Here is a 27,748-nt window from a genome sequence, read left to right on the forward strand (position 1 = left end):
CACCCATTTATACTTGTAGATAGAAAAATTTCAACTCAATTATACCAAAAAATTATGGAGAGTTGAACAAAATAACAACAACAAAAATTAACAAAATGTGTAGACGCACTCAGTGCATTAAACTAAGGCATTTTATCTTCAGTAAGGACAATGGGCGAGGGAGGGGGAGAAAATGGCAGCGTTTTTGATAAGAACCCAGAGAGGATTTACAGTCTCGAATATGTTGGCCAACCTTGAAATGTGGGGATTTTCATGTCTACCTGGTTTTGATTCATTCTCCGAGACATAATGAATAAAGCACACTCAGAAAAAGCGCTCTGTGCGCCTCAGACACCCTCGCCAGGAGCGAAGCATTCAGGACGGGAAAGATAACGCCACAGGAGCCTCACGGGGAAGAAGGGGAGCCGTGGGGCCAGGGCGTGGCTCTCGCAGAAAGTGTGCGAGCGGTTTGGGGTTAAAAACTGCCGGGGATCCCTGCGCCCCTGAGCGCTCGGCCCCGCCCGAAAGCCTCCCGTGGCGTCGCGTGGCCTCCCGCAGCACCGGCCGCTCAGACACCACAGTCCTTCCGTGTTGGCTCGTGCTGCGCCAAGGCCGTCTTCGCAGGGAGGCCCCTCCCCCCCTTTCTGCGTGGACGTCCTCCTGAGGTGCGTGACCCAGGCTCCCTCCGCCTGGGCCGAGCTCACACGGCCACACAGCCCGGGCGCGAGCTCGAAGGCCCAGCAGCCTCGTCGCTCCGTCCCTGCCCCTCTGGCTGCCCCGCGCTTGGCTGGGTGACGCTCGCCCAAGCGGCCCCTCACTTCTCACAAGCGAATCTGCCAAACCGACACCAAAACTAGCACACGCGTGGATGTTTTCCCTGTATCGCAGATTCCCAGCAAGCGACGCCTCTTAAGGAATCAAGGGAAAACAAGGGCTGCGTCCCTCGGAAGTCGGCTCCCAGACGAAGCAGCCCGCCTGCCGCCTGGCGAACGAGCGTGCTTACCTGCGTGTGCAGCGTTGTGTGTTCTCAGCGTGTTAAACAAATGCATTTTTCTGTTTGTTTTCAGACAGTGGCCAGAACTGCAGTGCCAGCAGCAAAGGTGAACGACTGAGTGCGCGACTCAGAGCTTTCCCCGCGGCGAATGAGCCGTACGAAAGCAGCAGTAACAAAGAAGTAGGCAAGTGCTCCGGCCCCGCAGTCCCCACAGGCCCGCAGGGCCGGAGAGGGTGGCGAGGTGGCAGGGGCGTGTGCCTGGGCCCTGAGCCTCCTGCGCGTGGCGGGACAGCGTTCCTGTCCACTCCGAGCTGCTCAGGGTCGGTTATGAGACGAGTTGGGGTCACATTTGCCTCGTTCTGTTTTTATGATACTCTAACGTAACAGTCTGTTTTGAAACCTAGATGTCTCCTATGTGGATCCACTCGGCCCTCAAGTAGAACGACCAAAAACTGCGGCCAAAAAAAGAATCGAGGACGATGATTTTGCTGATGAAGAGTTAGGAGACGATTTGCTTCCAGAATAATATGCACGTTTTATTTTATTGATGGAAAGAAATTGCCTTACCGGATCATACTCATGTTAAACTTTGGATTAAATATACAAACTTCAGTTTTGTACACTGTCGAAGCTTTGAGCGTATTCTATTCTGTGAGTATGTTTGTTTTCGGTGGGATAAAAGCACGTGAACCTGTGTTTCAGGTGAGCGCCTTCCTCGCCCTTTTGAGAATATCGACCCCAGGAAGAAATTTTGTCACATGAACTAGTACCCACACGCGCGTATGTGAAGTACGTGTGAGTACTCATGACAACGTACCCATTACCGGGGTGCGTGCTGACGTTTTCTATTGTTTCGTTTTTAAAAGTGCTGTCGTGAGCCCATGACGTTGTTAGGACGTATTCTTGATGAGTCATTATTCAAGCCACATTGCTAGGAACTGGGAAACTTTGAGTCTTTGGAAGTTTTGCCTGAGGGAGGTTCTGAGCCTCTTGGCACAGTGTGTTTGGAGACAGCACGAGCCCAGTGAGAGAAGGTACCAGACCGGCCCATCGTCCTCCTCTGTGGCTCCCGTGCGCCTTGAGCCCAGGGCAGGTTCCCACAGAGCCACGCAGTGGCCGCCGAGACCGCGTGTCACATGCGCGACTTAGGGCAGAGCCCAGGATCGCGTGCCCTCCTCCTCGGCAGTGTGTCTGGCTGACGGGCCCTGCAGGGGAATCAGTGACGGGCAGTCGGAAGTGGCTCGTCATAAACCTTCACGGCCCCTGCACCTCATCTAGCGGGGTCTCCACGGAGAGCGCGTCACCCCTTCCCTGTCCCCAGACGGTTTCCGACGGAGGAGGAGGCTGCGGACACACTGAGGCCAGACTCCGGGAGATGGTGGTCAGCAGGGCAGAACGGGACCATCCTCCAGGGCTCGGCTTCGGCAGGCAGACAGACAACGTCTTCTAAAGGGCTTCAGATGCCGCTCCGCGGTTAAGACCGCGGAAGGGAGCCAGGGGGCGATGGGGGACGGACAGAGGGGGCGTGTCGCAGCCCAGGGTGTTTGGACGGTGCAGTTGTTGGTGCCGGGTCTGACCGCGTGGTGTGGGCAGCGAAGGTGGCAGAAGGCTGAGCAGCAGCGGCGGGTCCCGGTGCTGCCCAGGAAGGTGGCGGCAATGGAGACGGTGGTGGGGGCACCAGCAGCCTGTCACGGGACGGGGCAGCCGGGCAGCCGTGTAGGGCAGTGAGCCCAGAAGCTAAGGATGAGAGGCACCAGCCACACGCTGGCCCTGGGAGCCGCGGTGCATGACAAGGAGTCTTAGAGCCGCGCCTGCTCCGGGGGTGGCCGCGCGGCTGGCCAGCGGTGGGAGGGAGGGACTGGGGACGGCTCAGGAGCCCGAGACTGCGTGACTGTGAGGAGAGGATGGACAGGCCTCTTGCACCGGGAGCCATTCGTTGCCAAGGGAACGTGAGGCCCTTGGGTTCCCTCTTTTGTTGACTTTTTCTCACTGCTTTGTCTCAAACTTGGATTTAGCAAGTACGTGTGGATTTTGCAAGTTCATAAACACGTTCAGAGTCGAGGGGAACTGGCTAAATTGGAAAACACACACTGCGGCTGTTTGTAAGACATCCTATCGACTGCTGAGACTCAGATGAATTCTACTTCCCCCAGCAGCTGCGCCTTTGGTGGTTAGCGAGGCGCGGGGAGGAAGGGTCCCCGCAGGGGTGAGGGGCCGCCCTGTTACCGGTCAGTGGGGCGTTTGCTCGTGGGACACAGGGCGCCCGTGAAACGCGAGGGCAGTCTCCGTCCTGAAGGACCCCGCGCTCGTTTATCGAATAAGCAGCACGCGGCGTTTGGGTGTTGATGTCTTTATTTCCATTGCAGCAGGAAGGGAGCACGGACGGCAACAATTCACTAACCCGAAAACGGCGCTGCGGCCTCGAGAGAAACGGTCAGTCACCGGGAGCTGGAAGTCGCTTAACTGGGCGATGCGGGTGAGTTTTTAGCAGTAGGTGCGCGATCCCAACCCCTCCAGCTGCGGAACAGTCCGGGCGTGTGACGGGCGCTTTCCGCGCACAGCGGGACCGACGCGCTGGACCCGCCGCTCCAAGGCCGTCCCGCGCCGGCGCCCGGGCGTGTCCGCGTCCCGCGCGCTCCGGCCCGCGCCGGGCGGGCGTCGGTCTCGCGTGTTCACCTGGAGGGGGGGCGGGGAGCGGCCGTCCTCGTGAGCTCGCGTCCCGCGAAGCGGCGGCGGCGGGGGGAGGGGCCGGGCGCGCGCGGCCGGGGCGCGGGGGGCCGGGCGGGGGCGGCGGGGGCGGCGGGGCGGGCCGGGCCCGGGTCGTGCTGCGCGCGCGTCCCCGCCGAGGCCCCCGGCGGAGGGGCGGCGCCACCGGCCGCGGCCCTCCTCGCGACGCCCGTCCCGCGGCCGCCAGCCCGACGCCGCGGGACGCTGGCGGGACGGGCGCCTCGGCTCGGGAGGACCATGGGCTCGCCGGTGAGCGCCGCGGCCCCGCGGCCCCGGGCGTCACAGGCACTCGCAGCCCCCGTGGCGCAGCAGCACGGCCTGCACACGCACACGGGCACGCGCACGCCGCACCGGGCCCCGCGACGGGGCTCGGGCAGAGGGCCGGCGGCGGGGCGGTGAGGGGCGCGGCGGGGGGCGGCGCGGGGCGCGCGGGGGCGGCGCGCGGGCGCGGGGGGCGCGCGGGGGCCCGTGTGCTCCGCGCCCATCGTGCGGCGCGCGCTGAGCGGCCTGTCTCGCAGGTGTGGACGCTGGCGGCCGGCGTGCTGCTGCTGCTGGCGCTGGCGCCGGCGCCGGGCCGCGCGGTCGCCCCCAGGACCAGCCGGCGGCCGGCGCGGGGCTGCGCGGACCGGCCCGAGGAGCTCCTGGAGCAGCTGTACGGGCGGCTGGCGGCCGGCGTGCTCGGCGCCTTCCAGCACACGCTGCAGCCGGGCCCGCGCGAGCAGGCGCGCAACGCCAGCTGCCCGGGGGGCCGGCCCGACCGCCGCTTCCGGCCGCCCACCCCGCTGCGCAGCGTGTCGCCCTGGGCCTACAGGTGAGCGGGGCGCCGGCGGGCCGGGGAGGCGGCGGGGGGAGTAGGTCGTGGGCCCGGGCGCGGGGGAGCGACTCAGTCCAGCGAAGCCCACCGCCCCCGAAGGAACCGCCACCTTTCTCAGCCGTGTGCCGCATAACGTCCGGGCGGGGCCGCGTACAGGGCGGTGGTGCCGCCGGGTGGTGGCGGAGCTGAGACGTCAGGACCCCAGTGACCTCGGAGCCCTCCGAACGCCGTAGCTCCGCGCGTGCCTCGCGTGCCCGTGGTGGTGTCGAGGGGCCTCCCGCACTGCCGGCCGCGTAAAAGTGAAGCACGCGACCGTGCCCGGTGCGTCCCGCGTGGGGACAAGTGGCCGCGTTCCCGGCTTGCGCACTTGCGGGACTGTGCTTTCGTCACCGTTTCGCAGTGCGCGCTTCCTGCCGTGAAGCGGCCGCGGCCTCGCCGGGTCGCGCGCGCTGCGTGTGCTGCTGGCGTCGCTCTCTTGTGCTTGATCGCGTCCGGCGCCGTTTTGTACGGTGACAGGCTGTCCAGGCTGGCGGTCAGGGGCAGTGGGCTGGAGCACGCAGCCCAGGTGTGCCGCGCACGCTGCCGTTGGCATAGCGCAGTCACCTGTGCGCGCGCTTTTCGGACGTGTCCGGCTGTTAAGCCGTGCGTGTGGAGTGTGACCACTCACCTTCCCGTTATGTCAGGCAACAGGTGTTTCTTGAGCATCTCTTCTTTGCCAGGGACATAGCTTGGTTCCCGGGGGTCCGGCCGAGTAACCCTTTATTAGCTTTTGTACGGTTGTGTGCAGGCGGCCTGTGGAAGTCCTCAGTACCTGCGATGGGCCAGGTACCGCTGGGCCTTGGACCCCAGAAGCACCCTCTGGGCCCACTTGCCTTATAGTGCAGGGGAGGGCAGGGGATAATTGGGAAACTAACCGAAATACAAGGCAGAATGTGATTTGACGTGAAGGAGGGCTGATAGTTTATTTTTTGTGTGTTTTCACTCCTGCAGCACCTGGTCTCCCTAGGTAGTCTCCCACCCAGGTACTAACCAGGCCCGACCCTGCTTAGCTTCTGAGATACGATGCGGTCGGGCAGGTTCAGGGTGGCGCGGGCCGTACACGAGATCGCTGATAGTTTAAAGCGGCGAGTGGGAGAGGGTGTTGGAGGATGGAAGGGCATGATCCCCCCGCTGGTGAAGAGGTCATCTCAGACGGAAGGGGTGTTGCCCAGGGTCAGGAACAAGAGGAGGCTGTGAGCGGGCCACTTTATTACTTGCAGCAAGTGAAGGAGGCGGAATTCACACCCAAACTGCCTCTCAGGAAGGGAGGCTCAGCCAAGGCTTACAGACACTATTTAGATAATTATGTGTTGATTTCTTCTTGGCACTTGGTTAAACTTATCTGGATTTGGTTAATTACATGTTGATTTCTTCTTGGCAGTTGGCTAAACTTAACCTTGGATTGGGTTCCGGTCAAACTCATCCGGTTTCAGCTGCCTCTGCAAACACCGTGTTACACTGTAGCATTCAGCCCGAGTAGCATTGAGCAGGAGCTGCCCAGACCTCAGAGACAGTCTGGCAGGCGTAGCTCATAAAAAGGGGACAAGGCATTCTGGGGCGTGGGCAGTGGCCAGTGTCCTCAGCACACACTTAGGACTGTCCCTGGCCCTGCCGTGCCTGCTGTCGCCGCCTTGAGGGGCTCACAGTGGGGAAAGGCTTCCGGCGAGACTGGGCGGCGGTGGCCCAGAGGGAGCAGCGGGGGCTGCCTCTGAGGTTGGGGCATGTGCCATGGCTGCAGGCAGAGGGACAAGGTCGATGTGCGTCCCGTGGGGCCTGTGTTGGTCCAGGATGCCACGGAGCCACCAGGAGGGTGTCCCTAGTGAGGGACGGACCGAAGGGCAGACGCTGGACCGAAGCCGTGCGGTGCTTCTGGCTTAAGGCACGTAGGGTCTGAGCTGAGTGGCCGCGGCGAGGCTAGGACCCGCGTGGCAGTGGTTATGCAAGGAGGCAGAAGTGACCGGGGTTCGTGGGCGATGATTCTGTTGGGGAGTGTGGGAGAGGGGAGGCGTCAGGCCACGCTGCTGCCGAGCTGTGCGGAGCAGGTGCGGGGATTCTCAGGCCGCCTAGGCCCGCAGCCTCCGCGCCGGTCAGCGGGCGCCCCCTCCTGCTTCTCGGCGGGGCCTCGGCCCGGCCCCTCTGCTCCCCAGTCGTGTGTGCGCGCCCACCCGTCCGTCCTGGTGGCTTCTCCTGCCGTTGCCCTTTCTTCCCGCCACCCCCAGGCCTGAGAGGGTGGGTCCCTACGGGCCCCTTCCTCTGCCACCTCATACTCTGCCTTCAATGAGCCGCGCCGCGAGGCAGGGGCGGGCGCAGCCTCTCCGGGCCTTCTCTGCGGGCAGCAGCGGCTCCGTCTGCGTCTCCCCGTGACCAGCTCTGACCTCCCTGGGCAGATGGCGCCGGCAGGCCCAGCTCTGGTCGCCTGTGGGCGAGTCTCTTGGCTCTGGCGTGGCTGCGGGTGTCGTGGGGAGCTGGGTGGGAGGCGGCGTGGTTTGGGAGGAGTGACCTCTGTGCTGGACTCGCTGTGGTCCACGGGCCCGGCCGGGACATAGGACAGTTGTGGGCCTGCCCAGGGGCATCCCCAAGCTGCAGGGAGGTGGGGACAGCTCAGGGAGGCCTGGGACGAGGGCAGCACGTGGTGTCGAGGGGTCCAGTCTGGGGCGCCCAGCTGTGGGACCCCTGTGCGGTGTGAGGCCCGGGCAGGGGCTGCCTCTGGGTCTGGTGGCCCATGGTCCCGTTTGCGTTGGGTCTCATGTTATTTTGTGATGCTGACGGCGCAGGTGGGACCCCACCAGCTCGCGGCCTCTGAAGGGGAACGATGTCCTGGCCCGGCCCAGGCGGTGCTGGCCGGCCCCGCCCTTTGCCGCCAGAGGCTGCCGTTGCCCGCAGGGCTCCCGAGCCCAGTGTGCTGAGGCCCGGCTCCCGAGTGCATTTCAGGGTCCAGTCAGGGCGCTCAGGAAAGATGGGGATCTAGGAGGTCTGGGAGGCCTGCTCGGGGCTCACAGTAGAGGCCCCATGGGTGGCCGGTCACCCCGAGCCCTGGCGGCCCCAGCTGGCTGCCGGGAAGAGGGGCCCGGAGGAGCCGGCAGGGCTAGACGGGGTGGTCCTGGGTTCCGTCCAGGTGGCCGCTGCTTCCGGCCAATCGCCGTTAGGAAAACACACTCAGCCTCCAGGGCACACAAATGTTTTCTCGTTTACTTTGTGGCATCTTGTTTGTTTCTTTTGAGCTCTAAAAACCAAAGCTCCGAAAATAAAATTAGCGCAGTTGCTCCACTAGGGTTTTGAAGCCAGACTGACACAGTGACACATGTGTAGTCAGACGAGATTCGGGGCCTCTGTCACCTGTGCCCGGCCTCTGCGTCGTTGCTGACCGCGGTTGCCGTCTGCACGTGGCTGTCCCCAGCAGGGAGCGGCGCACAGCCCTATTTCTAGGCTTCTTGCTTTTCTGCACAACCCTGCGGGGAACGGAAGGGACTTCCCTGGATTTGCGTCGCAGTAAATGACTCCGTGGAGAGCAGCAACAGGAGGGAATAAAAACGGGAGAGAGAAACAGGGCAGGGCGTAAAGGAAGGGAGGCGGGGAGGCCAGGGCCCTAAACACAGAGGCGACGGGGCCACCACAGAGCCGGGCCCTCAGCCGGGCACGTCTCCCCAGCCGACGGGCAGGCGGGCAGGGCGTCGGGCCACGGGCACGGGGCGGGCTGCGAGGAACCATCGGGAAGCCGTGGCCCCTCTCTGCCCCCAGAGCCGGGCGGCTGGCTCCGGGGGGACGGGCCGAGCAGCAGCCCCAGCTCGTGTGGCCAGCCGAGGTCGCCGTTCCCTGGGCCGACGCGAGATGGTTGGCAGCGCTGCGTTTGAGAAGGGCTTTCGTCCCGACAGGCTGGAGGACGAGTACGTTTCTGCCTGATCCTCGTCCAGCCCCAGCGCCGGTTCCCCGGGGGCCACCGTCACTTGTCCCGCTCGCTGCGTGGGGCAGCCACACGCGTCCGCGCACAGCGGGCCGGGCCCAGCCTGCGGCCACGCGCCCTCCCGCACCGAACGCTTCGAGTCGTGAAGGGACCGGGGTGCTGGGGAGACGGAAGCCGCCCCACCGCGGCGACCCCTCCTGGAGTGCCCGCGGGGCTCTCCCCGTTTGCGTGTGTCCCACGCGGTGCCCGGAGGGTGGCCGAACCCGGCCTTGGCTGCGACCCAGCGGCCGTCGCGTGACTGCTGAGTCCGCTCTCTTCCGTGGCATTTCTCTTCACGTTTGCTTTTTCCTGGGTCCCTGCGTCCAGCCTGCGGGGTCTTCTGATGACAGAAACAGACAGGCAAAGCCGTCGGCCTCTAGGGAGCCCTACGCGGGGCACGTGCTCTCTGCGCCACCTCGCGATGAGGCCTCGTAAAGAAAAACGGGGCTGGGGACGAGAGGAGAGGCGGCCAGCGGTGGCCGCCCACCTGGCGGGCGGGTCTCCACTTACAGCCGGCGGCCGGGCGGGTGCGGGAGTGCCACCGGGAGGTGACGCTCACCCAGAGCGGCTCGGGCCTTTGCCCCCAAACGGTTTATCGGGACCCGAAACTGGCGTGGGTTTTCGCTGCGAGCTGCTCGGAGGACAGCGGCCTCTCGTGCCCCGCCGTCTCACAGCAGACGGGCGGCCGTCACCGAGCACCGTCCCGGGCTCAGTCCCTCGCCTCGCGGGGAGCGGTGCCTTCTCTGGCCGCCAGAGTTTCGGGTCCGCATCCCTGCGGGAGCCAGAGGCGAGGACGGCGGTTCTTCCCGTGGTCACGTGTTAGTGTCTTTGGCTGAATAAAATGCTCATGCCTAACGAGGGGCTCAGGGGAGCCCAGGCTCAGGCTCACTCGTGACCCGGGGTGACACAGCTGGTTCCTGCCGGGTCGAGGTGGCTCCCGCGTCCCCAGGGCCGCATCACTGGGTGCGGAGCCCACATTCCGCAACTGCCCGACAGGACGAGACAGATGGTGGCGACGCGTCCCCCGGGCTTTGCTGCGTTTTTTCCTTTGAAGACGCGTCCCCAGCTGCACTGCCCGTGGCATTTGCCATGACCAAGGAGCAGAACCCCGCGAGGAATGCGGCCGCCCCACCCCCCCCCTTCCCCTCACATAGCCGCTTTCCGAGCCACCTTCCAGAAGCTCTTCCCAGTGGCCTGGTGTGTCTGCCCTCACCCACCTCCCAGGGGGCAGGCTGTCTGCGGGACGGCAGACACTCGCTGGGCGGGGGCTGGTGCCCGCTGGCGCCTGCAGTCCGCACGGCCGGCCGGGGGCCCTGGGCACGTCCCAGCCCTGCCGGGCCTCGGTGGCCTCCCGCCTCGGGAGAGGGCGGGCTGCCCAGAGCCGGCTCTGGCCACAGCGTCCACCTCAGTCCCCACACAGGCGGGACTGACCCCGCCTGTCCTTGGGGCCGGACCGCAGGCCTTTGTGCCTGTCACACCCGCCGCTGTCCTGGGAGATGTTCACGTCCCTCTCTGTGGTACGCGCACCCCAGTGTCCTCTCTGGGGCCAGGGCACCTCAGGCCCAGCGAATGGAGCTGCTGGCCACAGAGGGAAACTGGTCTCTGTGTCCCCAGTCACTCCCTGGCCAGCGAGCAGAGGCCTACCGCTCTCCCGGGGTCCCCTCACTTGTCCCCTCCTGGCTGTGGCTGCAGGGCCAGTCCCAAAGGGAGAGGCCAGGAAGTTGTCACAAACCGCTGCCTGGTGACATTGCAGACCTGCAGCCCAGGCCCCCCACCGGGCTGTGTGCCAGGACCACCTGGGGCCTCCGAAGGGCGCTGACACCCCGGCCCGCCCCGGCCTTGGGCGCCCCCACACCGTGCCTGGGGCTGGTCCAGCAGGGTCACAGCGACCAGCACCGGCCACCAGCACCAATGCGTCTGCATTGGTGACAGCCACCCGGGCCCGAGGCACGTGGTCCGAATGCCACGTTTCGACTGTGACAGCTCTTCACTCGCGTCCCAGGCGGGGACAGCGTTGTTTAGGGGACCTCAGCTCTTGGAGGGACACACCGCTCTTGGCCTCCCCCGGGGCCACCAGGTGTCCCCACCACGGTTCCTCAGCATCCGTGTGTCTGGGGGCGGAGCCCTTCTCCATCCTCACGGTGGTTGGCCCTTCTCGGACCTTTTCCACGTGGACACTTTGGGGTCAGCGCACCAGGTCCCGAGGGGCGCCTGCCGGGAAGTGGGGCGCAGCTGAGCTTGCGGCTTAACTGGGGTGGGGGGGTGAGGCGGTGTCCAGGACCGTGGGGAGTGGCAGGCTGCAGAAAGCAGCAGTCAGAAAGCCACACCATCGGTCCTGCCCCGGCACCCTGGGGGAGGTGGCCATCCAGTCCCCTTCACGCGGCAGAAAACCAGGCAGGGACAGCGAGGCGCCCCGTGTCACCTGCCAGCAACTAAGCTGGACGGGTGTGTGTTGGGGCCCTCGCTGGCCCTGTCCTGCCTTTCAGGTGGCCCATGGGGTCGATCCAGCCTGAGAACTGCGGCCAGCGTGGCTTTGTCCTCGCAGGGTGCCGCACCGGTGGGTCCCCAGCCTGCGTCCGAGAAGACCCCGCCTCATCCCTGGGCCTGGGGACTGCAGACTCAGCCTCCACCGTTGTGTTGGGGGCCTGGGCGGTGAGCCACGTCCACGGCCTTGTGGCAGTTAGTACCTTGGGCACCAGAAGGCGACGTGGGCTGCGGCCATCCGCACGGGGCCTCGTTGTCCCCGGTGGCAGTGCTCCTGGAAAGGCCCGGAATTGTTTCCTACCAGGCTCAGGCCGGGGGCGGGGGGGGGGGGGGAGGCTCTTTTTCTGTCCCCTCCGTCACTCATTCCTCTCCAGCTCAGTTTCCGTCACCTCTAACCCTCCCAGGAGGATCATGCTTTGTTCTTGGATTAAGCTGGACAACTGTCCCTCACTCAAGCCAGGCGCCACACACGGCCCCAGGGGCGCTTCTGGGGTGCTACCGGGGGGAGGCGTGACGTGTGCCGAGCCACACCTGTGCCAGGTCCCGCAGAGCAGGAACCGCGAGGCGAGACGCGCTGCCCCGCCCGGCCCCATCGCGACGCCCAGAGGACGGTCCCCGGCGGCCTCTCTTCGTCATTTTCACAGCCACTTTAACCAAAAAGACTCCAGCCGTCCCTCCCCAGGCCTCGGGCTCTGCGCTGTGTCCCCGGCTGTCCCGAGGCCTCTGACCTCCTCTCCTGGCCGGTGTCCTTCCCGCTTTCCGTGGGGCCCGGTGGCATCGGCGCCTCCGTGTGCCTGTGTAGCCCCCGTACACACTTCTACTGTGAGAGCCTCCCGGTCACAGACCGCCGAATCTCGTGCCTTCTTACTATGCCCCGTGTCCCAGGGAGAGGCAGGGGCGGGGGAGGCAGGTGTCTGTCATGATGTCTTGGCCCACAGATGTCACCGACGGAAAGTTCAGTCCCGGGATGACTGGCGGGGTGAGGTGGGTGGTGGTGGGCGAGCCTCTGGCAGTTCAGCGTCCAAGGCGGCTCTGCTTGTCACAGCAGCAGGGGACACGCGGGTAGGTGCCTGTGGCTGGGGGGTCACCCACTTTTCCGTAGATGAGGACGTGGAGTCCGAGGGGGCTGTGCCCGGCCCCCCACCCTGCTCGTCCTTACCGAGTGTGTACGGCTGTCGAGGGGCCACGTCCTGCTGCTCAGTCTTCCGGGGACCCGCAGGGCCTGGGGCGCGGAGCAGGCCTTTCTCTGGTCTTCGAGGGCCCTGCCACCTCTCCGCGTGCACACGCGCCCTCCGGCTGCGGTGACGTGCGTGCCCGGCTCTGCCCCCCGGCCTCCGGCCTCGGCGCGGAGCCCCGCGCGCTGGCCTGGGCCCCCGACGTGTGTGTGGTGCCCATTCGCCCTGACTGGGGCTGCGCGGCCGCAGAGAGCCCGGCCCCTCGTGTCCCGTGCACGGCCCGGGCGCTCGGAGGGCCCCTGGTGACCTCCTGGCCTCGGCGCGGCGTCGGTGAGCGCAACCTCTCCCGTCCAGTGTGCGACCGCTAGTGGACGGCTGGCAGCGTCGCCCGCCTGGGCCGCCCCGGCTGCTGACCCTAGGGCTGTGGCCACAGCTCCCTGCTCGTCTCAGACGTGGTTCTTCAAAACAACTTCCCCCTTTTTTTTTTCCTGTTAACTCTTCGTTTTGAAATAATTTCAAACTGATGGAAAAAGCTGTATGTTTGATACAAGGAGTCCCTGCCAGCGTCGCAACCCACGTCCTCCGGGCCGGGACGTGGGCCCGGCACACTGTCACCTGACGGGTGGCGCTCACTCCGGGTCCCAGCGAGGACCCTTTTCTGCCCCAGGCCGCACCCCACCCGTGGCGGCCCGGGCTGCAGTCCCCGCCCGCCTGTGGCAGTTCCGTGACAGCCCGTGACAGCCCGTGACAGCCGGCGGTTCTGGGGGCCGTCCTTCAGTTTGGGTTCCGTGGGGTTTTAAGCAGCTCTACGGTGTCTCATCCCAGTGGAGACGGATGGGATCGAGGGGTCTGGATTCACAGCCAACCATTTGCCCCGCCCCCACCCCTGGCGCCCGCCGGTCCGTTCTGTCCATGAGCTCGTGCATGTAGATCCTGCACCCAAGTGAGGTCACACAGCGCGTGTCCTCCCGCCCGACTCGACTCACTCAGCATAATGCCCTCTGGGCCCGTCCACGTCGCGAGGGCACGAGTTCGTTTTTATGGCCGAGCAGTGTGTTGTATGCGTGCGCTCATCCGCGGGCGGACCGGACCGGGCGTTCCCGGGCCTCTGTGCGCGGCGCTGCTGCGGGCGCCGATGTCTTTCTGAAGTGGCGTTTTCGTCTCCCCTGCGCGTGTTCCCAGAAGTGGGGCTGCCGGGTCGCACGGTAGCTCTAGTCCTGGTTTTCTGGGGACCGTGCACACTGCCGTCCAGCGAGGCCGCGCACGGGCTTCCCGCCTCCACGTCCTCGCGGCACCTGCTGTCCTGGCAGGTGTGCGGGGCGGCTCACCGCGGGTGTGACTTGCGTGGCCCTGGTGATTGGTGGTGACCTTGAGCATCTTTTCGTCTCTGTTGGCATCTGCATGGCCTCTCTGGAGAAATGTCCATTCGGGTTCTCTGCGGGGGAGGGGCGGGAGGGGCGTGCCGGACGCGTGGGCGGATGGGCGTGTGCGTGGGTGCGTGTGTGCGCGTGTGGGTGCTGTGTGCGCGCGTGTGGGTGCGTGTGTGCGCGTGTGGGTGCTGTGTGGGTGCTGTGCGCGCGCGTGTGGGTGCTGTGTGCGCGCGTGTGGGTGCGTGTGTGCGCGTGTGGGTGCTGTGTGGGTGCTGTGCGCGCGCGTGTGGGTGCGTGTGCGTGCGCGCGCGGGTGCTGTGTGCAGGCTCCGAAGGCCTTCGGGGCGGAGGCGTTGGGGTTTTTCTGACACGAGGGCACAGCACGAGGGGCCGCGGGCGGCTGGGACTCGGCCGGGACGTGGGAAGGTGCGGGCCGGCGGCGTCAGTGCCCGCAGGGACGGGGCGCGTGGCGCTGCAGAAGCCCGACAGCAGAGCTAGGGGAGAGGGGGAGAGCGATGGGGGGGCGGGGCAGGCCGCTGGGGGGACGTGCGTGGGCGGGGTCGCCGGAAGCGGAGGGGGGCGGGTCCGTGAGCGCTGGCCGGTCACTGCCCGTCCTGTAGCGCAGCCGTGCGGAGGCTGGGCGGTGGCTGCTTCCCCCGCAGCGGGGTCCCTGGTGCCTCCCTGCTCCCCATCGCCACCCCCTCCTCCGGTCGCCCCCACCCCCGACACCGTGGAATCGCTGCTCACCCCAACCCCACATTCAGGCGCGACCCGGGACCCCTTCGGAATGCGCCACGGGCGGGGGCGGGGGGGCCTCGGCTGGCGCCAGGGCCCGCCCCCTTCGGGGCACCGCCTCCCCCGCCCCTCCTCCCAGCACACGGGGCGCCACCCCCATGGCAGACGCGAGGGTGCCCCCAGGCCCCCCCAGGCAAGCACCGCGTGCATGGCATGCCATGGATGCGGACACACGGCGTCCTCAGGTCCTCGGTGTGCGCGCGTCCCGTTCCGTCACCCGTCACTCCCCGTGGGCAGCACTTTCGCAGGCCGCCGGGGTGGCGCGGGGTGCATCTGCAGATGTCTGGAGAGCTGGGAGGAGTCGTGGCTGTGACTCCGAGGGTTCCCGGGACTCAGCTCCACAAGAAAGAAACGTTCATTAGAGGGTTTTTCATGTTTCAAACGGCAGATTAATGGTGGAAATGAAAACTTGGGTCATGGCGACCGCACGAGAGATGGGTGCAGTAGCCACCCCGGCAAGGGAGGAGCCCTGGGTGCTGGCCAGTGACTTCTTTGCTTTGGGGAGGGGGTGTTGGTCGGCAGACTCCCACCTGGGGTCCCCCTGCGCCCCCAGGGAGCCATTGGGCGGTGGCTGCAGGCCATCTGTAGGTGTCACTTGACCTTGACATCTGAGCTGAAAACGGGGGCCTGGAGGAGGGTGACGATGGCCAACTTGTCGCATGTCCCGGGCTGGCCAGGCCTGCTGTCCCCGAGTGTGACTTTGGCCCATTCACAGAGGGGGGTACGGGGCCCTGCCACGCACGGACTCAGGGCCTGCCTGCCTCATGGCCTGGGCAGGTGTCCCGTGAGTGCCCGGGCCCGCTGGCCGCACGCACCGTGTCCCGGGCCCGGCGGGTGGTCGGGGCGCGGAGGGGCGGCGCGGGCGCGCTGACGCCCGCCCCTCCGCGCCCCGCAGGGTCTCCTACGACCCGGCGCGCTTCCCGCGCCTGCTGCCCGAGGCCTACTGCCTGTGCCGCGGCTGCCTGACCGGGCCGCGCGGCGAGGAGGACCTGCGCCTGCGCAGCGCGCCCGTGCTGCTGCCCGCCGTGGTGCTGCGCCGCGCGCCGGGCTGCGCGGGCGGCCGCGCCGTCTACGCCGAGGAGTACGTGGCGGTGCCCGTGGGCTGCACCTGCGTGCCCGCCGACGACCGCGACGCCAAGGAGCGGCCCGCGCACCCGCCCGGCGGCCGGGCCGGCGGCCCCGGCTCCTCCTAGCAGAAGCCGGCACCGCGGACTGGCCACCGCCGGGCTGCACCGTCCACGCCGCGGAGTGTGCAGGGGACACGCTACTGGGACACGCAGGAGGCCACAGCCTCCACACGTAGGTAGATGACAGGCGGACGCTTTCTAAGGATCTCCTAAGAAAGAACGTACGCCTGTCTGCTTCCCGTAGAGGCAGAAGCTGTTTTCATGTTGGCAATTTTGAGCAATTCCATTAAAACGTTTCCTTGACATGCCCGTGGTCTCCACTTCCTGCCAGGGTTTTAGCAGCAGAGTCAGGAACCTCAGGTAGACTCGTCGCTGGTGCTGTGGCCTGTGTCCTGGAAGCTCGTGTGTCCCCCAGCTGGCTTTACTGCAGGGTCACGCCTGCACCTGACCTGTCCCGCGTCCTGCCAGCCCCCCGGAGGCTCGGCTCACCCCACACGCATCCCAGAGAGCAGCCTTGGTTTTGCTTGCGAACGTATCGGTGCCGCAGTGACACCGTTAAATGTTTCTTCTTAGTTTTGAAAGTCAGTGGGGCCAGTTTGTGGCTAAGCGGCGGCAGGACGAGGCGAGAGCTAGAATGGGGGTGTCTCTGCCAACCCTCAGCAAGAACCCAAGTCGGGGCTCAGTTTTAAGGACTTCCAGAAGTAGCCACAGATCGCGGGCCCCCTCGGAGTTCCCACGTGGCCTTGCGAGCCTGGAAACCGGTCCCGGAACGGGATCTGTGAAAGTGAGGTCTCTCTAAATCGTTGAAACAATCAGTCGGCGAAGCTTCGTTGCTTTTGTGCCCATCTGGACGCGGCTCTGCTGGGCCGAGTTTTTAGAGCCAACAGCACGTCGATTAAGGGCCTCATGTCACCTTGACCTTGCGGTGCGAGTTTAAGGTAGGATGTGGTTTTCGAAGGCTAGGCTGGTCGTGGAGTCCCCCCCCCCCCAGCCAGGACGTGCCCGTTCTGAGTGGCTTCACACCCAGGCTCCACTGCCGGCCGCGTGTGCCGCCACCGTCCTCGTGGGGTTTGGCGGAGGCGCCGTTGACCAGCTGTGCGCAAGAGAGCTGAGTGACACCCGGGGCTCTGAGCAAGTGCTCGATCGAGTGGTAGCTGTGGAGAGTTCGGAAAATTCCACTTCTCTGTCCAGCCTCTTAAGAAAGGCGTCCCCGGCGGTGGCCTGTCTGGGGCAGACGCAGAGGCTCAGAGCAGCAGCAATAGAGTCCCCAAGTTAGAAAGAAAACCTGCCTCTCACAGCGGCGGAGGCCACGGGTGGTTGTTCGGTCACGGCGAGTGCCGTGTGACACTCCAGCCACGCTGGTGTCAACGTCCGCACCGGCGGGGACCGACCCTTCAGGGAGCGCTGTCCCCTCCGAAACCGACACAGGCAGCCTTGCCGGGCCTCTCCGCGAACAGCACACCCAGGCACACCCCATCCGAGTGACAGCTGCTCACTGAGCACGCGCCCATCCCAGACCCGAGCTGCCGCAGCCCGCCGCGGGCACTGGGCGTGCTTGGGCCACCACCGGCCCCAGGCTGGTCTGCTCCTACCGAACGGGCAGCGCCTCGGCCTCGCGGGTGCCGTAAGCCCTGGACGCCCCGTGCGGTGCCCGGGATTTGGCCACACCGTTCGTGAGCCACAGGTGGCGCTGGAAGCTGTTGCTCGAGCAAGTCCGCCACTGAGCACCGTGACCCTGGGTGTCAAGGTGAGTTTAAACCGGGCCAGGGCGGCGGGGAGACGAGGGCGGTGAGCAGCGTGCAGGCGTGCCCGGCTGCAGGAGCACGCCCCGGGGGCCCCGCAGCGGCTGCAGGAGCACGCCCCGGGGGCCCCGCAGCGGCAGCAGTCCACTGCGGGGCCCCCCCGCGCGCCAGGGGCCACGTTTCCTTCAGTGCGCACGCCCGGGCAGCCCTCCACGGGCAGGGGCCGTGCTGGTCGTCGAAGAGGCTCCCTGACCGGCCGCCCGCCTTCCTGCTGCACATCCTCTGGGAATGGCGACCCCGAGACTCGGGCACGTGCCGACAGCAGCAGCCAGGGCCCAGAGCCCAAACCTGGGGCCAACACGTCCCCGCCGAGGAGAGGGGCAGGTGGCGCGCGTCGGGGCTGGTCCCGTGGGCCGGGGGAGGGCGGACGGGTCCAGCGCCGCCCCGTCCGAGCCGGCTGTCGCGTCACACCCCCGCCCACACACGGAGCTAAGTGGTCACACGGGGACCTTTGACGCTGTCGTTCCCTGTCCACGCACACGGTTGTTCTGTCTCTCAGTGCAGATCCTCCGGTGAGAAGAGACTGACAAGGTCGTCTGTTAAGCCACCTTTGGTTCCCCGGTGAGATGCGGTCACCTCCGGACAACTCGGTAAGCCCGCCATCCCTGCCCTGGTGGCCACATGCACCCCGCCTGCCACAAATATTCAGGGGACCCAGCAGCCCCCCAGCGGCTGCACACCGTCCGTGAGCCCGGAGCGGACGCGGATTTGCTGAGCTGTGTTTCCACGCGGGCCCTGCCGCCCCTTTGCTCCCCGTGGGGGGAGGTCGGCTTCTCCCACCCCCCACCCCCCAGGGCTGGGCTGGCAGAGCTGGCACCCCTTATATGCCGGCCACTGCGTTCCAGAGTTTTAAGTTACATGCCAGGTGACCCGTTACTCGGATGTGCTCTTGCCCCAGGCCTTTTAGCAAACTGTTGAAGAACAGTAACATCGGAACAGTAACGTCGCGGGGTTACTCTTTGAAGAACGTTTATTGAACTCTTAACGTGCCAGATGCTGGCGCACTGGTGAAATGCGAACGTCTCGTAAAAGTGCTGAGTGACCTTTTACGTAACGTGACCTTCCCCAGGTATGACGACCAAGGCCTGAGAGAGGCGGGCGCGAGCGGGCCCCGGCACCCAGCCCGGGAGGCGCCGGCAGCACTGGCTGCGGCCCGCGCACTCACGCGGGTTCTGCGTGCTGAGAACCAGCGCAGCCCCTGAGCTCCAGCCTCAGGGGTTTGCTCCCCCCAGCCCCCCACTGTGTGCACTGTGGCCGGTCACAAGGGTCAGAGGGACATACAGCTGACTGGAGGTGACACGTGGCACTTTGTTTTGTCAGCTAAAGCAGGTCACGTGGGGTGGGGACGTGTAATCTTTTCAAGTTTTTGTTTTAAAATTATAGATTCACAGGAAATTACAAACACGCTGCAGAGATCGTATGTCCCCCAACGGCGACAGCTCAGGCAACGACACCGCATCCAGCGATGGGCAAGGCCCCTGCCCAAGGCCTCGCGCAGGTCACCGGGGCTGTGGTTAGCTCTGCCGTCACATGTTCACCTGTCACTGCCATTCCATTCAGAGCCAGCCCACACCACAGACCCCTGCCCTGTCCTAGCCTTTGCCAACCACTGCCCTGGCCCCTGTCCGAGAACGCGCTCATGCGAATGGAGCATCAGCGAGTGGCCTCGGGCCCGTGCCCAGCCACCTTGCGGGATCAGCGGCCGTCTCTGCACTGCTGACGGGGGCAGGTAGGGATTTTCTGGAGAACGCTGGAGGCTGGTCACGCATGTCCCCGGCTCCGCTGCGTCTGGTTTGCACACGGCACCTTCGTCTCAGGCAGCCTGGCCCCAGGTGACGACGCCCGGGCTGCTGTCCCTCCAGGGACCAGCTCCCGAAGCCAGTTGCATGTCCTGCAGAGAAGTGACCCTCTGGGACAGTGGCGGGCAGACTCGGAAGGTCCGCATTTTGGGGGTGTAGGGCTGGGGACGGAGGCCAGGGTTCTGTCAGGTGGGTGCCAGCCAGACCGCCAAGCTGCCCATGGGCCCACTGCACCCGCACTCCACTGGCAGGAGCCCCAAGGTCTGCCACCTGGGTGCCGACCCCAGACGGCCGGGTGGGTCACTCGGGGCCCTGCCCTGCACTTACGCCACCTGCAGTCAGTCCTCGTGGTCCAGCCCAGACTCGTAGTTGACGTAACAGCGGAACTCGTTGGCGAGGGAGCGGGCGTGTCTCGGGACGAACCTGCAGAGCCTCACGCCCAGCAGCCGCGCGGCCGCCTCCGCCATGACAGCGCCTGGGGACAGACGCGGCTCAGGAGCACGGCCACGGGTCACCCCACACCCCGCCCCCGCCAACGCCTGCCTTTCCTGTCTGACATTCCTGCCTCTGCAAAGCTCAGAAATGCACCAGGGAGGAAAAGAATCACTAAAACTGCTTTTCCGATTTGACTGAGATGGCCGCCTGGTGACGTCCAGCGCTGCAAACCCGGGGGCCGTGTCCCAGCAGCCTCTGGCTGACCGCTCCATCCCCCCCGCCTACCCCCTGGGTCCAGCACAGCTCCTGCTGTGGACGCGTCCCCTGGACGCCACACACAGGTTGCGAGCGGCACCCACCCGACCCTCCCGACCCCACGGGCAGAGCTGGTGCCGCTTCCAGCCTCGCTCCCAAGGGTGCCGGCTCCCGCCCCACGCACCCCGACCCTGCCTCTGCCCGCGCGGGCAGCCCTGGGGATCCCGTGCGGTGCAGCGCTAAAGCGCACTTCCTTAGACAAACCAGGCCCCACCGTTTGGGGCTGAACGCCCTCTAAGGGTCCACCCTGACCGGCACGGGGCCCTCTCTGCCGGGGTCACCGGGGGCCCCGCCCACGGCCCGTGCAGTGCCCCCCGATGCTTTCGTGGCACTCGCTGGAATGCACAATTCGTGTCTTCGGTCTGCTTTCTCACGGCTTTTAACCTGGGGCCTAAAGCTGAGTGCCACGCAGCAGGAGGGGCCCCGCCGGCCGGCACACATCCTGGGGCCGGGGCCAGGTTCTCAGCCCTGACAAGAGCCCCGCGGCTCAGCCCGGGCTGGGGGACAGCGCCCTGGGCCTGCACCCTGCCCTCTGCGTTAACGAAGTCACCTGATGCCAAGCCACCCAGTGCAGCCACCAGGTCGACCAGCACTGACAAAGCTCAGGCTGACCGCCACGGTGACCGCCACGGTACACACGCTGCGTGCCAGACTCCCGCCTGCGTGTGTCACGCCACCAACCCTCAATGACCCCGCAAGGTGGGCAGCAGCAGCGGCCCCAGCTGAGGTAAGGGCGGGGCACAGGGCACCTGACCTGCCCAGGGTCACGCGGTAAGCTGGGGGTCCCGGGTCCCCCCGGCCTGAGGCTGGCAGACCTGTCACCGACCCACCTGTGCACAGCAGGATCTTGCCCCGAGTCAGGTACTTGATGGTCTCCGAGGTCTTCTGGAGACACTCCTCAGAAAGGTAGGGGGGGTCGGCCACCACGATGTCGAAGCTGTGTGGCACCACGCGCCCCGGCAGGTCCAGAGGGCGGGCGTAGTCGTAGAAGACGAAGTCCGGCCCGTACACGGCGAAGCGCCGGTCGTACTCGAACACGCAGGCGGAGACGCGGGCCCCGCACAGCTCCCGCAGCTCCCGGTAGACGCTGGGGGCGCTCACGCAGGCCACCCTGGGGGGACACAGCCCGCAGAGCATCAGCCACGGCGCCCCGTGCGGGTGGGCGGCACCTTTGCTGAGAACAGGCCCCTGCGCTCAGGCCTCCTCGGCGGTGACGACAGGACGGTCTGAGAGCGCCTCTCACGCGGCCTCCTTTAAGGAGTCTGACGCTTAAAACACACGACTCATAATTTTAAGGTGCGACGGGTAAGTGTGCCTTTAGGGTAAGGCGTAAACCGTCACGGACAATCAAGACAAACGTCAGAGGATCCAGGGCCGAACTTCACCTGTGATTTTCACGTTCCTTTCACATTGATTTGAAATACTTTTAGTCTCTAAATGTTTTGAAGGTCGTCAGAAACCCTGAAAAAAGCCACAGGTCGTTATGTATGGATGAGAGAGGCAGAGGATAAAGGTGAGGCATTTTCCCAGAAAATAAGGTAAAAGAGACGACGGGGTAAAAGCAGCAGGATCAGGCCCGACGTCCAGATGGCGGGAGCTGCAGCGCAGGGGGAGGGAATCAAAGCGGTCTGAGCCGGTTCCCCCCGCGGAGGGGCCAGCCACCAGCCCAAGGGACAGACGCCCCAGGCCAGGCCAGCCCTGCGGACTCAGAGGCGCCCTAAGCCGGCCCTGGACTAGGGGGGAGAAAGCCGGTGTCCCACCAGAAGAGGGGACAGCCCTGGGCGCCCCGCAGACCCACACAGGCCTGGCAGTGCTGGGAGAGTCCCACAGTGTCCCTCCTGGGCGTCTTTTCTGGGACTGAGGGTACACCCGACCCAGGTGAACTGGGCGCAGGAAACAGGATCCAGACTAGAACCAAGGACAGAGGACCGCAGCAAGGCAGGAAAGGCGGATCTCGATAGGAGCTCTACCTAGAGATCTGGGAGTCCAGCCTGGAGGAGGTGGCAAAGCCCTGGAGGAGAATTTTTTTCAAGGATTTGACACAGCTTTGATTTTACTGACAGAAGATTTGCATGAATTGAGGAGAACCTGATATGAACACAGAAACAAACAAGAGAAGTATTTTCTTCAAGGAAAATGAAAAATTTTACAGAAAAATAAAAGGCTGAGCTATAATAATGTTTTCCTTACAGTGTACCCCAAATCAGGGTGGACGTGGGGCCGGGGTGGGGGTGGGGGCAACCGTTATTCCCTGGCAAGAGATCAAAACCATCACGAGCAACAAATGCCAAGAGGCCCACGTAAACGTGTGGGCGGAAGCCTGGCTGGAAACCCCAGAGGGTCCGCTGGCAGGGAGCGGAGGGGGGGAGACGGGCAAGGGGGAGACGGGCAAGGGGTATTTTTTTGAACAACCCTTAAGGACCATATAATTTACTTTATGTAAATGTAACATTCTGATAAACCAAATTAAAAGAAAACCTACGCTCTTCACACTTCAGAAAGGTCAAACACAGCTTTCTTCTTTCAATGCAGACTCCAGGGGTTTGAAAGAAAGACACCGTCAGCACGTGAGAGGCACAGGAGAGACGAGACACCCCGTGCGCAGGGCCCAGGGCCCCAAAACGTGGAAACTCCGCCCGAAGGGGTCTTGTTCCGCTTGTGCAGAAAGCAAACCACAGTTCTGCAGACTGCAGCCCAGACTTCTCACAAACCGCCTCCCAGAGAAAGGATGAGAACGTGACCTCACCTGCCACCTTCCCCTGCCGCGGCGATGGCTTCCCGGGCAAGCCGCAAGGCCGTCTCTTGGCTGTACCAGAACTGGCTCAGTTGCTGTGACAGAGGAGAGTTGAAATCATTTTACAGTTGGCATGTTTTTTCATTTAAATCTAGGCGTGTATTTTAAGTTTTTTTTTGTTGAAACTATTTTTTAGAAATTATTTTCAATGAACAGGAGGCCTTAACTCGTTAATGCAAGGCTGGCACAGGGCACCAGTGGCTGACATCACCAAGCAGACAAGCAGTCCGCTTCTCCCGATGGGAAAGCGCCCCCCGAAGTGTGAGTCCTGACAGGAAAACCGAACCCACATCTGAGTAAGCCTCTGGGGCCCGCTGCCAAGGGCCGGCGGCACGCACAGACGCACAGACGATGAGGGCTGGGAGGGATGTTTCACGATTCGCTGTTTTTCCCTCAGGGGCAGGTGGCTGGTTTTTCATCTGGCTCCTAGTCACGCTGATAGATGATTCCATTTAAATCTCTGCCGAGCCTTAATTATCTACTGTCGTTTATACATTAAGGGTGATTTTAATGGAAAAATGGGATTCCTCTGCCGTGAGACCTGCCAGGGCCGGGCAGCTGACAGCACATACGTCCAGGTTTAAACATTTACAGAAGAACATAGGATCGTTCCAACACAGGGAAGAAACCATCTCAAAAAATTCAACACCACTTCATAATTAAAAAATAAACTCAGCAAGTTACGAATAGCAGGGACCTCTTTAAACTAGTCAAAGGCATTTTAAAAAAAAGGGGGTAAAAGGCGTGTTTCCCTACAAGATAAGGAGCAAGGTGTCTATGTTCAATACTCGTACCCAGCATTTCCCTGCAAGATGCAGTGTCGCATTCACACAAGAAAATACAATCAGAAGAGAAGTGTTAATATCTGCATGTTACGTGATTCCACGAGAAAATGCCAAGAAAAAACATTTCCGAAGACAAACTGCAGACATTAATTTGGATAAGCGTGGACATGAACACATCTGGTGACATCTGTCTGACTTCTCAGCCACAGTGCCCGCTGTGACTCCGCCTGCAGGGGAACGGGGGGCGGGGGGCGCGGGGGCTTCTGCCGAGGGAGTTTCTGACGGCAGGCGGCTGAGCTGCCCTCTCCCTCGCTCCCACCGTCAGGCGCAAGGACATGTTTGGGCTCTCATATTGTTATCAAAAATAAAAATCTTACTCTCTATTAATTATACTAATTCGAAAAGATACGCGTGTGCACCACCGTGTTCACGACAGCCGAGATGCGGAAGCGACCCAAGTGTCCACCGACGGACGGCAGGATGGAGGAGAGGTGGGGCAAACGCGGCTCGGCGCAGTAACGGGCGAAGTCTCACCGTTTGTGACAACACGGACAGACCCAGAGGGCAGGTGCTGAGTGAGTCACACGGAGGAAGACAAACGCTACTCAAGTCTCCGCACGTGGACCCTAAACACGCAGAACGAGGAACATGCTGACGGTCGCCAGGCGGAAGGGGCGTGGGGGCTGCGCGGAAAAGGGGACGAGCCTAAGACGTGCGGACGGGCAGGCAGAACAGTCCCGGGACGCGCAGCCCGGCTCCGGGGACTCTGACGCCGCAGCGGCGCCTGGGGCCGGGTGGGTGCAGACCGACCCGGCGCGCACTTCGCAAGCCTGTAAAGGGCTAAGCGCGCTGCTATGCGCCTGAAATTCATACGGTACTGTGTCCGCTATAACTGAAAAATAAAACTTTAATTAAGAGTGTCAAAATATAGTCAATTCTAAGTGGGATTAGAACTTATTTTTTTGTCCATATATTTCCTGTAGATAATTTTTAGAATCAGAACAAAGTACGTAGTATTTTAAATTTAAACAGAAAGGAGAGAGAGGCTACTGAGGAATGATGCGGTTCTCCAAGCCCTTTGCAGAAGCTCCCAGCTGGGGCGCAGAAACCCAGGAAGGGGACGGGCGGGAAGGGGGGACGGCGGGGGGGGGGGGGGGTGGACGGAGCGGGAAGGGGGTCGGGGTGGGAAGGGGGGGACGGGGCGGGAAGGAGGCTACTGCGTGGGCGGGGCGTTTAGGGAACTGGAAAGGCACACATTATACGTCAGCTTCAAACATACGGTAAATCAGAACATTTTATATAACTTGAGATCCAAACTTGACAAAATGTAAGACTATTAAAAAAAAAAACCAAACCAATAAGCACGCGGACGCTTCACCGCAGGTGCAAAGGGCCAGGGAAAGACAGGTCACCCAGCGCGGTCAGAGACGATCGGGGTCAGCTACCTCTCAACCGGCTCCTTAGAAGTCTAAATGTGAACGTTCCTGCTCAGGCTAGGAGTTTCCCTCAACTCGTTTGTTTTCTGTTGGAATCCCGATTTTTATTGGGACCATAAAAATGCAATACTACACACCAGACAGTATCAGTGTCTTCTTAAAAAGTCCCTTTCACCACCGTTCCATTGCCTCACGCTCAGCCGCCCCGTTTCCTGCAGTGACGCAGCTGCCCTTCCACAAGGGGCGCAGGGCCACATGCAGCGGCGGAGTGCGAGAGTCTGCGGGACGCGTCTGGGTGGCACCCAGCCCGAGCGCAGAGCCAGGACCGGCGGCATTTACGCCGCCTTAAAATTCCCAGGGGCTGCTTTCTGCGTCGGCTCCCCAGAGGGGTCTGCTCCCGAGGGGCAGGTGACATCTTTGGGCAGCAGTGGGACAGACCCCCGCTGGGCCGGGTCCAGAACGGGCCCACACCGGAACTTCCCGACGGCTGTGGAAGGCACCACTTACCCAGTTCTCCTCGATCGCCCCGGCGCTGCCCTTGTCACCCACGCCCGGGCCCGCGTGCTGCTCCTGCTCAGCATAAAATTCCTGAAGAGCTGCTAAGGTGTGCGAGGACAGCCGGGGGACACCGTCGTCTTCCGAGTCACTCATCTCACACGCCGTCCGTGAGCTTACCTGCAGACAAACAAGCCAAAGCGCTGAGTCCTTTTTTCCTTCAGATAAACAAGCAACGTCCCCTCCCGGCACGGTCGCAACTGCGCGTGCCCTGAGGGCAGCAGGTGTTTGCGGGGCTCGCGCATCGGCAGGGGGGCCGGCGAATGCGTCTGACACACGCAGTTCCCCTTTAACTGTGTTCAGTGTTCACGAAGGGACTCGCACCCTTCCACGATGACCTGCAGGACACAATGTTTAGCACAGACACCTGAAGGGATTCTTTCTCCCGTGCCCCCGTGGCCACGCGCGGACACCTCACAGATGTTCTGAATCAGACCTCCCCGAGCCGGCGCGTCCCAGTTTAGTGACCCCGGGTGCAGAGAGGCGGGTCTGAACCGATCCTGTGGTCGAAGCATTGGCAAAGGGGCAGAGGGGCAGAGATCAGACGGCTGCTTGCGCTTTAGCCCGGATAACCGGGTACAGGCAGGCCTTCGGGAGGTTATTGTTGCCAGCGAGTTCCAAGTCCTGAGGAGACCCCCGCCCCCTCCCCAGACTTCAGATGTGTATGAGAAACGTGTGTCTCCACCGGAGCGCAGTGTCGCACCTGGCCCCAGCCTCTCCCGTCTTATGTCTGTTTTTCTTCATCCCCCGTTGCCCGCCCGCAGGTGAACCCTCTAGTTGAGCAGGTGTGGCACCTGGGCTCCCAGGTGTTACTATAATGAGATAAGTAAGGGCTGATAAAAACGGAGGAGGACAGGGAGACAAAAGACAGGAGGCGTGGCCAGGAGAAAGAGAAGTAAAGCAGAGGGAGGGAGGAGAGGGGGTGTTTCTGTAGGACCTGACGGCCAGGCACAATTACTTCTTGGGGTGCTGAACTGCGAGGTTCGGGTGTGGCCCTCCAGACGGCGGAGTCGGCCCAAGCCCCCGACCACTGACTGCCACTGGGAACTCCCCCAAAGCGCCCCAGGTTTCAGTAATTTGCTACCGAGACTCACGGGACTCGCTGAAAGCAATTACACTCACAGTTATTACATAGAAGGGGTACAAATTAGACCCAGCCAAGGAAGAGGCGCCGGGGGAGGGGCCAGGGGATCCCCGGGAGGAAGCCCCATCGCCCTGAGCGGGCGCTACCCTCGTGGCACCTGGTGCCGGCCGGAAGCGCGGCCAGGCTCAGCGACCGTGTCCAGCCCGACGGAGGTTTCCTCGGGCCGGCGTGACTCACGGAATCGCTGCCCGCCAGGCTGACGTCCGAACGAGGACGGCCGTCCCCGAGGGAGAGCTGTGGGGCCCGACGCGACGAGAGCGCTGCGGCTGCGGCCCCGGCTCCAGGGACACGACGGTGACCCGGGCGCTGCGCGTGGTGCCGCCGCCGCGCAGCGACGCGTCCTGCGCGCGCCGAGGGGCAGCCTCGCCGGCCCGGGCGGCCCCCGCCGCCGCCGCGCGCTCCCCTCCCGCTCCGCCGACGGCGCGTCCCGCCTCACGAGCGCCCCGCTGTCCTCGGGCCCCGCGTCGCCGCGACCCCCGACGGGGCCTCCGGCGCTCACGTCGCCGCGGCGCGAGGACCGCGCCCGGCCGGGCCGCGCCTGACGCTCGCGCCCCGTGCCCGGCTGTCCTCGGCGCCGGGAAGGCCGGCGGCTCCCCGCCAGCCCGGGGAAGACCAGGACCCTCTGGGCTCCCGCCGCTCGCCAGGCAGGGCCGCCCACTCCCCTCCCGCGCCCGCACGTCCACTCACCGCCGCGCGTGCGCAGAAGCCGCCGGGCCGGCGTGAGCGGCGCCTCCAGACAAGCCGCCGCGCGTGCGCAGAAGCCGCCGGGCCGGGGTGGGCGGGGCCTGCAAACGAGCCGCCGCGCGTGCGCAGAAGCCACCCGGCCGGTGTGGGCGGGGCCCGCCACCACGCCGCCGCGCATGCGCAGCCGGCCAGCCCGCCCCGAGCGCGCGCGCCTCCAAGGTGGCGATGCAAACTTGGTTTTCACTGGGTTCCCCCAGGCTTGACGCGTTCCGGGAGATCTCCTGTCAATGTAATGGGCTTTGTATTGATGGGACTGGAAAAAACTGAACCCTGCAGTCATCAGACTTCTCGGTGCGCTCTGCGCCCCAAACCACGTGGTTAAAGTGCGGCCGCGCGCACCTTTCATTTGGGGGCTGGCTGCAAAGAATGCGAGACCCGGTTGCCAAGCAGACGCAGTCCTTACGCTGAAATAAGGCCAGCGAATAATCTAATTATCAGCCAATGCTGTGAAAGTGACCCCAAATGTAGGGCTTTGGCGAGCTGACATGCTGCCACT

General features: G+C 64.1%; 3 protein-coding genes across 13 annotated transcripts in view; 2 read left to right on the forward strand and 1 right to left on the reverse strand.

Annotated features, from left to right (window-relative positions):
* IFT88 (intraflagellar transport 88) overlaps positions 1-1,600 on the forward strand; it is a 57,922-nt gene extending 56,322 nt beyond the window's left edge. For all 3 annotated transcript variants that reach the window (XM_016119804.2, XM_016119824.2, XM_036228349.1), the window contains 2 exons: positions 1,047-1,157; positions 1,378-1,600. In XM_016119804.2, coding sequence (XP_015975290.1) covers positions 1,047-1,157; positions 1,378-1,499 — 233 coding nt within the window. In that variant the 3' untranslated portion in view covers positions 1,500-1,600. The remainder of the gene's footprint in view (positions 1-1,046; positions 1,158-1,377) is intronic.
* A 121-nt stretch (positions 1,601-1,721) lies between these two features.
* On the forward strand, positions 1,722-23,062 carry IL17D (interleukin 17D). Of its 3 annotated transcripts, none has more exons than XM_036228350.1 (6): positions 1,722-3,143; positions 3,340-3,449; positions 4,219-4,511; positions 15,212-17,835; positions 18,144-21,307; positions 22,327-23,062. In XM_036228350.1, the coding sequence occupies exons 1-4, from the start codon at positions 3,107-3,109 to the stop codon at positions 15,507-15,509; spliced, it is 738 nt and encodes a 245-aa protein (XP_036084243.1). In that variant the 5' UTR covers positions 1,722-3,106; the 3' UTR covers positions 15,510-17,835; positions 18,144-21,307; positions 22,327-23,062. The 3 variants fall into 3 exon arrangements, with proteins under 3 accessions (XP_036084243.1, XP_036084244.1, XP_036084245.1); XM_036228351.1 differs by having other exon boundaries at positions 18,144-18,314; XM_036228352.1 differs by lacking the exons at positions 1,722-3,143; positions 18,144-21,307; positions 22,327-23,062 and having other exon boundaries at positions 3,254-3,449; positions 15,212-15,746.
* On the reverse strand, positions 18,198-27,273 carry EEF1AKMT1 (EEF1A lysine methyltransferase 1). 7 transcript variants are annotated; one of them, XM_036228353.1, is made up of 7 exons: positions 25,317-25,443; positions 23,783-24,056; positions 22,879-23,069; positions 22,541-22,623; positions 20,625-20,905; positions 19,372-19,519; positions 18,198-19,136 (listed from the first exon to the last, which is right to left on the reverse strand). In XM_036228353.1, the coding sequence occupies exons 3-6, from the start codon at positions 23,038-23,040 to the stop codon at positions 19,383-19,385; spliced, it is 663 nt and encodes a 220-aa protein (XP_036084246.1). In that variant the 5' UTR covers positions 23,041-23,069; positions 23,783-24,056; positions 25,317-25,443; the 3' UTR covers positions 18,198-19,136; positions 19,372-19,382. The 7 variants fall into 7 exon arrangements, with proteins under 7 accessions (XP_036084246.1, XP_036084248.1, XP_015975323.2 ...); XM_036228355.1 differs by lacking the exons at positions 22,879-23,069; positions 23,783-24,056 and adding an exon at positions 27,251-27,273 and having other exon boundaries at positions 25,317-25,484; XM_016119837.2 differs by lacking the exons at positions 22,879-23,069; positions 23,783-24,056 and adding an exon at positions 27,196-27,257 and having other exon boundaries at positions 25,317-25,484.
* Between the last annotated feature and the right edge of the window lie 475 nt (positions 27,274-27,748).

This window comes from Rousettus aegyptiacus, unplaced genomic scaffold (genome assembly GCF_014176215.1).
Source record: "Rousettus aegyptiacus isolate mRouAeg1 unplaced genomic scaffold, mRouAeg1.p scaffold_m13_p_11, whole genome shotgun sequence".
Lineage (NCBI taxonomy): Eukaryota > Metazoa > Chordata > Mammalia > Chiroptera > Pteropodidae > Rousettus > Rousettus aegyptiacus.

What these genes read in the sequence shown, in the direction of transcription:
- IL17D (XM_036228350.1), top strand. Translation starts at nt 3,107, where the DNA reads ATGAATTCTACTTCCCCCAGCAGCTGCGCCTTTGGTG. An exon ending in CAGCAGCTGCGCCTTTGGTG is followed by an intron (nt 3,144 to 3,339) that starts GTTAGCGAGGCG and finishes TTTCCATTGCAG; the next exon opens with CAGGAAGGGAGCACGGACGG. An exon ending in CGCTTAACTGGGCGATGCGG is followed by an intron (nt 3,450 to 4,218) that starts GTGAGTTTTTAG and finishes CCTGTCTCGCAG; the next exon opens with GTGTGGACGCTGGCGGCCGG.
- EEF1AKMT1 (XM_036228353.1), bottom strand. Translation starts at nt 23,040, where the DNA reads ATGGAATCATCTATCAGCGTGACTAGGAGCCAGATGAAAAACCAGCCA. An exon ending in CCCCAGAGGCTTACTCAGAT is followed by an intron (nt 22,624 to 22,878) that starts GTGGGTTCGGTT and finishes CCTCTGTCACAG; the next exon opens with CAACTGAGCCAGTTCTGGTA. An exon ending in CAAGATCCTGCTGTGCACAG is followed by an intron (nt 19,520 to 20,624) that starts GTGGGTCGGTGA and finishes GTCTGTCCCCAG; the next exon opens with GCGCTGTCATGGCGGAGGCG.